General features: G+C 38.4%; 2 protein-coding genes across 2 annotated transcripts in view; both read left to right on the top strand.

Annotated features, from left to right (window-relative positions):
- The first annotated feature begins 513 nt into the window (after nt 1-513).
- On the top strand, nt 514-1683 carry LOC103514522 (craniofacial development protein 2-like). The gene has a single exon (XM_008479417.1). It carries the CDS (start codon nt 514-516, stop codon nt 1681-1683), a length of 1170 nt encoding a protein of 389 aa, XP_008477639.1.
- Nucleotides 1684-4377: 2694 nt separating this feature from the next.
- LOC103514521 (propionyl-CoA carboxylase beta chain, mitochondrial) overlaps nt 4378-9072 on the top strand; it is a 48212-nt gene continuing 43517 nt past the window's right edge. The window contains exon 1 of the mRNA XM_026827470.1: nt 4378-4602. Within this exon, the coding sequence (XP_026683271.1) occupies nt 4458-4602 (145 nt within the window). The 5' untranslated portion in view covers nt 4378-4457. The remainder of the gene's footprint in view (nt 4603-9072) is intronic.

Below are 9072 nucleotides of genomic sequence, written 5' to 3'. Positions count from 1 at the left end.
TTTTTTTTTTTTTTTTTTTTTTTTAATCAACACATCACAAGCACAATGTTCTCAGAACAATCTTCCTCGTCTAGCGTGGATAGCTAAAGTTTGTGTCGGCTGAGCTGAGGAGGAATCAGCTCCGGCATGGTAATTTCAATCATGATCTTCTCTTTTTTAACACTTTCTGCTTTTTCAAAATCCAATATCCAATCTCCAGTTTCATGTTTCATAGGCATTTCTTTTCTGTTGTTTTCTCCAAGGATCTTGACTTATTTTTTTTTTTTCTTTTGAAGTCCCTACGGGACCCAATAGACCGAAAACATCTCCCGGGATAAGGAGACAACTTTACAAAGCCAACGGTCTTCGGAGCGGATGAGCTGCGTAGAGAGGGCAATCTCTTGTCCTGAAGGTGGGAAACTGCCTTCAAAGGCGGAGGAATCAGTCCAACTGATGAACGGCATGAGGATGCAGAAGGCAATGTGGAACCCACTGCATTAAAGATCTGAAGATATCCCGAATTAGAAACCCTCAATGATGAACACGCCAGATAATTTGAATCTTACTGATCATGGGACTCGGAAACCAAGATCCGGCAGGTTTAGATCCAAGGCTACACAGGTCGTCAGCATGCGAAATCCTTGTGAAAATCAAAACCCAAACAATGACAATATTAAAATTGGAACGTGGAATGCGAGGACAATGCTGAAGGCTGGAAAGTTAGAAGAAGTGAAAGATCAAATGAAGAAAGCCAACCTCAATATCCTTGGAATATGTGAAACAAGATGGGCCGGAAATGGTGATTTCAAGTCTGATGAGTTTCGAGTAATACACAGTGGCGGTGAAAGAAGAGGGAGGAACGGTGTGGCAGTGATTTTACGAGGGAAATGGAAGGACAATGTTCTCAACACGTACCATTTAAACGACAGAATTCTAATGATAAAGTTAGAAGCTAAACCAACAAACATCTACATAATCCAGGTTTATCTACCTACCTCCAGAAGCACCGATGAAGAAGTGGATGAGATATATGAACAGATTGAAGAACTACTACAATTAACTGAAAACAATTCCAATATATTCATCCTAGGCGATTTCAATGCATCTGTAGGTGCTGAACAAAGCCAGTGTTCAGGAAAATTCGGACTAGGAAACAGAAATGAGAGAGGAACAAGAATGTTAGAATTTTGCGAACAACATGAGTTTATAGTATCAAACACTTACTTTGAAGTACCGTTGAGAAGACGTTATACCTGGAAAGCACCAGGAGACAGACAAAGATATCAGATTGATTACATACTAATTAAAAGAAAATTCAAAAATCAAATAAAATCCTGTTATGCCTACCCTGGATATGATATCGATAGTGACCATAATCTTTTGATGGCCACATGCAAGATAAAGTTCAAACGAAGACCAAACCAGCCAAAACACAAAAAGTGGTCCCTAGAAAAATTGAAAGATAAAACCATAGCCAAACAATTCAAAGACGAACTTGAAGAATCCCACCAAGACACAAATGATTGGGAAGATATTAAGCAGAACATCATTAAAGCTACTGACAAAATAATTGGCAAAGACAAATTAGTAGCAAGAAAACCGTGGATGACCCAAGAAATCCTAAATCTAATATTGGAAAGGAATAAGCTAAGAAACAAAGACCAGGAAAAATACAAACAAAAGAAAAATGAAATAACAACTTAAGTCACAAAATATAGTAAGTATTAGGATGAAGAAAAAAAAAGATAATAATAATTAAAAATAGAGAGTAAAAAAAATACAGAAAGCAATCCTGATTACTTACTGATTAAATAGAAGTTTCTTGTAATAATAAAGGAAGGAAGGACTAAAAATGAATGTTTGTTTGTGTGTGTTTTTACGAACTTTATGCCTGGCCAAACCGCTCATCCGATTGCTATGAAAAACTTTGTGAACTTATTGCTTGCACTCCCGTGAAGGTTATAGGCTATTTTCCGGTTCGTTTTTGTTAAGCTACGCCGTGCATTACCACTAAATGGATGAGTGACATTTTTAGTTTGATAACTATATACAGCTAATAGGGAGCGCGCAGCGCGATCGTATTTTTTATTATTTTCTAAAACTTCGGCCATGCCTCAGAATAAAAAATAGGGGTTCTCATTTGAAATTCCAAAGTTGGTACCAAGTTCGCAGATTTTACGAACTTGTTCGTGAATTTCACGAATGGCAAAAAGTTCTTTACAAAAATCAAAGAAATACGAGTTTTCTTATTTTACGAAAATTCCAAAACAATTTGAGTGAGTCATACATTGGTGGACACCCTGTAGATACCTTCTTCTTCACACACTCACAGAGGGGTACACAGGGGAAATTTTCAATTGTAGTTTATACAGGATTGGATAGGGTTAAATTGGTCAAATAAAAGTTCAGTAGACGTGAAATTTCACGGAGAATAGTACTATAACACTCACTTACCTTAAAAATCCGGAAACAAGGAGGAAAAACCAATTTTTCAAACGTGAAAATTTTCTTATGGGAAAACACCGGCACGCAGATGTAAACAAATGTTTGTTTACTCTACGCACTTGACGCCATCTTGTTTTCTGACATCATCACTGAAGGGGTCTATATATATTATATATATATATAAAAAAAATGTAATTGTCAACTATGATGTAATTTTAAGACCTATCTTTATGTAGGTATATTATTATCACAATAAAGTCAACTCCCGGGGCTTCGCGGGGTTGAGAGTAAGGTCGCGCTTTGCGCTCCCGGGGCTTCGTGGTGTTGTGAGCATAGGGTCGCGCTTCGCGCTCCCTATTACTATACAATCTATACATAATATATGTACCTACTTACTTTCATGTAATGATTTAAAATCAAGACTATACGAGGAAGTGGTACTCACCAGACTTCGTATTGGACACACCAGAATAACCCAAAATCATCTCTTTAAAAAACTACCCCCTCCTATTTGTCAATGTGGCTCTGTTTTGACTGTTATTCACATTCTGGAATGTCCTGTACTAGCCCCTGCTCGTACATCCCTCCTCCCCCAACCGAACCTGGGTGATGATCCCGGTGCCATCGAATCCCTTTTCACTTACCTTAAACGTATCAATGCATATAAATTAATATAATACCAACTCGGAACCAGGGCGAATGACCACGCCAGTGGGTAGCTGTTAAAGGCCTTAATAATATTAATAAAAAATAAAATAAAAAAAAATCAAGACTAGAGCCCGTTCTTACTTTATTCCTTTTAATGTTTCCTAAAAACTACCAATATAATGTTCACCCATCCATTTATTGGCCTTGCTCGGCGTAGCTTAACATAGATGACGTTAAAACCGGTCTTAGATTAACGATGAATCAAAAAGCTTTCTCACTTTGAGTTCATAGGTCGTCGCGACAAATTTCAAGATCAGAGCTCATTTGTGTGAGAAAATGTGAAAAAATCCCCCCAAAACCATTTTTTTGTTTTGGCTTTTTGGTTCTCTGGACAAAATTTGCACCACCACTTTCGTGTTCCTGGTAAAAAGACTTTTAATTTGATATATAGGTCGACCAGGTTTGGATAAGTCCTTCTATGGAATCTATGGGGACAGACAGACGACACCGAAGCGAATACAATAGTCCGTCCACTATACCTTTTATTTTTACTATCGTAATTTAATAAAGGAAGGACGGACTAAAAAGCGAGCGAAGATTAGTAATGCAATTTGTAACACGTTCTAGCTCCAAGCATCTCATGCACTCAGGCTCTTCGACTTGAGCATTTTTCAAAATGCACAATCCGCGGTCTGGCATTTCGTGTTTTTAACTCCGCGGAGTGAGCAGTTTAGCCTTCTTTCTCTTGGTGCTCAATGGCCGATTTCGGCAATTTAGCTTTTGTATAAACCCAGTCCGCGGACTGAGATATTTACAGTTGCTCAAAATTTCGGGGATTGAGCATTTTGCATTTTTTACTCCGCGGAATCAGCTATTGTTTTCACTCATTAAGCGAATTCGGGGATTGAGCCTGACATGTGTAGTTATGTACTAATTTAGACAAAATAAAAGGGAAATGAAATCTGTCCGCAACTAGGTAGGTACCTACCAGCCTTGATTTCGATCCTTTTAAACAAAAGATTTTTATCTTTTTTGCTAAAACAACAGGGGTATAATATGATAATGACTGATCTATTGGGTGATTAAAAATCAAAGTTCGGACCAAACATGCGCCCTGCTTAGTTCTGGGGCCCCAAATATTAATGAGCCACGTGCATTGATGTTTTAAACTCCGATGCCAAATTTAATCAAAATCGGAGCAGGCAATCGCGAGGTATAGCGGAACAAACAAACAGTCATCTAAACCTAATGTAAAACTTTCGAGTTAAAACGTAGAACTCACTATTATTGTTGATCGTTTATTTTTGTAATTGTTTCTTCATAGGACCCAGGATGTCCCCGTTCTGGATAACATTGTTCCTTATGATACCACCACACCGTATGATATGCATCAAATAATTTACAACGTGATCGATGAAAGAGAGTTTTTCGAGATTCAACCCAAGTATGCAAAGAATATAATCGTTGGTTTTGCTAGAATCAATGGTCACTCTGTTGGTATTGTAGCCAATCAACCCAAGGTTGCTGCAGGTAAGTGGACTTTTATACATTCGTTCCATCCCACCAGTATAGCATTAATTTATTCGACAAAATAAACATTATTTTTACGATGTATATATCAATGGTGGCGATTTTAATTATATCCGATTCACATTTGAGAGATTACGGGTTCCATACCCTCCTAGGTATGTAAAAAAAGAAGAAAAAGCGGTCAATATACCGCCAACCGCAGCACCTATGTATCTCAACCAAACGTTTTGAGTTGCATCCTTGTCATATTTGTAAACTACATGCCAAATTTCAAGTCTCTAGCTCATACCGTTCCCGATATATAGAATAGAATAATAAAGTGGTGTGAATACTCAATCTTTTGATCGGACCGTTACCGGACCGTGACTGGACCTTGACTGGCACTATAGTGTGAATCAGGCTTAAGTTCATTTCATTCGAGTCCATATTTTGTATCTTTGATATTCCGTTAATATTCCAAAATGCAATGCTCAAAGTTTTGTCGTCTCCATATTCTATGTTTCCGTTTGGGTTTGGTCTCCCTGACGGAAAAAATCCTCGACACTTGGTTGGGAGCTATCTCGCCCAGTGGATTGCTTAGACTTCCGCACCGGTGGTGTACTTGGTGATATTCCAGCATTTAAGACCGGGGCACGCAAGACGGACGGACCAGAACCTGAGGCAACATTACCAAGAGGTGGAAAGTCATCCCGAGTGCTGCTTGTCTGCTGAACATCTGCAGCATTCTGCTGATCAACCACCTCCATTAGATCATCGAGGGAGCTCGCATCACTTTTATTCATATTCACTCTTTTGTGAAAAGCTTGGGTCTGCTCAGGTGATACAGAGAGAGCTCTTTTGTTGCTAACATCTGCTGTAGGTGCAGGTGGCCGTTCTCTATTATCTTTCGTAATTAGTTTGCCGGATCTAATCACTGCGTATTTACCTTCAGCTCTCAATCGCTTCATCTCTCCCCGCAGCTGTTTTTCCTGTTCTCGTGTCTCCAGCGAAGTATCTTCATGGATAAATATGTCTGAACCTTTGAGCTTTCCTTTCTTCAAAATTTCAAACTTTGAGTGGTAAAAGCTATGATCACCGGTCTATGTGTAGTTGAGTGACGTTTGCCCAATCGTCTGATAAAATCTAGCTCGAACAGGGAGAAATCTCTCACATTTAGCATGTTCACTATCAGATGTGAGACTTCTTGTCTCCTCATCGTTTTCTTTAAGTCCAAATACGATCAAATTTTTCCTTCTTTTCTCTTTATCCAAGTATTTCAACTCGATAGCTAGCATGCTTTGCTACTTCCTGTTGAAGTGCTTGCAAGTTACTCTGCATCTGATCCAATTTTTCATTTAATATCTCATCTTCTTGGAGGGATTCTTTTTGCATGGATCGAATACCTGCTATAATAGGATTCAGAATAATAATTTCATGTTGTATTTTTCTTCCTCCCCCATGGTAGATACTATTGAATAACGGGATGATAAAGAGAGAATCAAGTAGGTATACCTACTAATACTAGTAGATACGTACGCACTCTAATCAAATCTTGATATCAGATACGTGTAGCTCAGACCTCTATTACTAAATTCAGAATAATAATTTCATGTTGTATTTTTCTTCCTCCCCCATGGTAGATACTATTGAATAACGGGATGATAAAGAGAGAATCAAGTATTTTTACTCTCTTTATGTCCTCACTTTTCTCTCTCTTTGCACTCATATTTCACTCATTGCGCAAGAAAGCTCTTACTCTCACACTACCTTGTACCTACATAATAATAAAGGTTGTTCAAATGCTCCTTGGATTGGACGTCCAGCACCGCTTTTACGTTGTTATTGGATACCAGAATGTCTCTTAAACTTTGTCCTCAATGATGCATAGTGTGGACTCTCTTTATGTCCTCACTTTTCTCTCTCTTTGCACTCATATTTCACTCATTGCGCAAGAAAGCTCTTACTCTCACACTACCTTGAGGGTCTTAATAAACAAATTAGGTACCTATAATACTGTGCGTAGTAGGTATGGCCTTGAGCTTAGGATCTATCAATCAACGGTTTAAGTCAGCCTCGTTACTCAGGTAGTTACTCCTCTTTGTGGACACTCCACCAGGAAATGCTGAAGATCTTCAGGTTTGTTCAGGTTACAAAGGCTGCAAATTTCCTCTTGGTCCCAGCGGTATGATATCCTGTTGATGAAGAGTTGATTGCTTCCACTCAGACGGAGTTGCGCTGCTGCTCGACTTCGTTCGATAGGTAATTCTTCGAGAAAGTAGGTATGGTGAAACAAAACTTTGATCCTGTGTTGTGATTTCTGGCCTCACCTTAATTTCTTTGTAGAGTTGGTTGTAATTCCAGTTGGTTGAAGAGCGTTGAAGTGAATTCCAGTCTTTATTAATCAGTTTTTCATAGTAAATGTCCAGGATTTTCTGTCTGTTTTCCCCCAGCGTAGTACTACATTGTGCTTCCCAAACATGAGCGAATTCTAGTTCCACTAGTTTGACCTTCAGGAGTGTGCACCAGTTGTATTTTACTATGTTTGAGCTCCTCTCGTCATAAGCTCGTAGTTGCTCATAGCACATCCTGGGGTAACGATCAAATGGCATTTTCAATATTTTTGACCACCAATCTAATGTCTGAGCGAAGGCGTAGTACTTGTCGCTATAGCTGAAAACCGCCAAAATCGGTCGAAATCTGTCCAAAAGCGGTCAAAATACCGCCAACCGCAGCACCTATCTCAACCAAACGTTTTGAGTTGCATCCTTGTCACATTTGTAAACTCCATACCAAATTTCAAGTCTCTAGCTCATACCGTTCCCGATATTTTGTTAAATTACACCGAAAACCGCCAAAAAGCGGTAAAATGCCGCCAACCGTTGCACCGATCTTAACCAAAAGTTTCGTGTCGCATCCTTGTCACATTTGACATCTACATACCAAATTTCAAGTCTCTAGCTCTTACCGTTCTCGAGATATTTTGTTTAGAGACAGACAGACACACACACGGACCAATAGCTGAAACTTTGGATTTAGGCTCTAGGGACCCCAAAACGTGTTTTGGCACTAAAAACTGACCATCGAAATTTTGACCCGATTACACTACTTTCCTTCCTATAGGATAAGGAAAATAAAAAAAACGTGTTTTGGCACTAAAAACTGACCATCGAAATTTTGACCCGATTACACTACTTTCCTTCCTATAGGATAAGGAAAATAAAAAAAAATGAACTAGCTAAATAGAACGGACACATAAGACAAACTTAACTCCTTATCGAAAAAAACTTATTCAAAAGTAACACAACTTTTTCGTCCCAAAATCGAAGATAGACAGGATAGGAGAAAGCCAGCCTTTCCGAAAACGAACATTATCCGTTCAGGATGAAATCCGCCGCGGGCGGGAATCGAACCCGCGGCCTAGCGCTTAAAAGGTAGACGCGCTACCAACCAAGCTAACTTGGCTGGCAATCTTTGGAGGGAAACAATATAATGATAATGAGAAGTTTATTCATCACAATTCACATACCTAAGAAACAGAAGTTTAAGAAATGTAAAATAAAAACCAGTTATTGGCTATTTTTGTTAATTCAAAATAATAACAGAACTTTAGTTAGACATAAAAACTAAAGAGATACATATTTTACAAGCCTTCCCGAAAACGAACATTATCCGTTCAGGATGAAATCCGCCGCGGGCGGGAATCGAACCCGCGGCCTAGCGCTTAAAAGGTAGACGCGCTACCAACCAAGCTAACTTGGCTGGCAATCTTTGGAGGGAAACATAATAATGATAATGAGAAGTTTATTCATCACAATTCACATACCTAAGAAACAGAAGTTTAAGAAATGTAAAATAAAAACCAGTTATTGGCTATTTTTGTTAATTCAAAATAATAACAGAACTTTAGTTAGACATAAAAACTAAAGAGATACATATTTTACATGATCAAGACGACAAGAATCTATGTGATTAGGTACTTTTTTTATACTTGTAGATTCATGAGAAAGAACTCTTAGGCCGTATACCCTGAATTACTGAAAATAAACTCGCCCCCCCTACCCCCCCTAAATACGGCCCTGAATAAACTGATTTGTGACGGAAATTTCCAACTGGTTTACTTTGAGATTTGGGACACTCCCGTGTAATGCAATGAACTCCGCACACGGTACAACTGCTTGGTAACTCGGTATAACAGTTTTTAACAGTGTTGCCATCAAGTTTTTTTTTTAAATATAATAATAGTTCAAAGTTCTTCAAAAAAATCCCTTATTTCAGGAAAAATTACCCTAAATTTAGAGTTGCCACATTTGTTTTTCACATTTATGTACCTACGGGACAAATCATAAAAAGTCCAGATTTTCACCCAGGTCAGAGGCATACTCTCCCCCCCCCCACCTTTCAGAATTGCAGTTCGGTAGAATGTTGAGTAGGCGAATTTAAAAAAAAAAAAAAAAAAAAAAAAAAAAAAAATTCTTTTATTTTTTTTGCAGC

This window comes from Diaphorina citri, unplaced genomic scaffold, assembly GCF_000475195.1.
Source record: "Diaphorina citri unplaced genomic scaffold, Diaci psyllid genome assembly version 1.1 scaffold1161, whole genome shotgun sequence".
Lineage (NCBI taxonomy): Eukaryota > Metazoa > Arthropoda > Insecta > Hemiptera > Psyllidae > Diaphorina > Diaphorina citri.
Note: the sequence above shows the minus strand (reverse complement) of the source record. Positions and strands in the feature narration are given on the sequence as shown.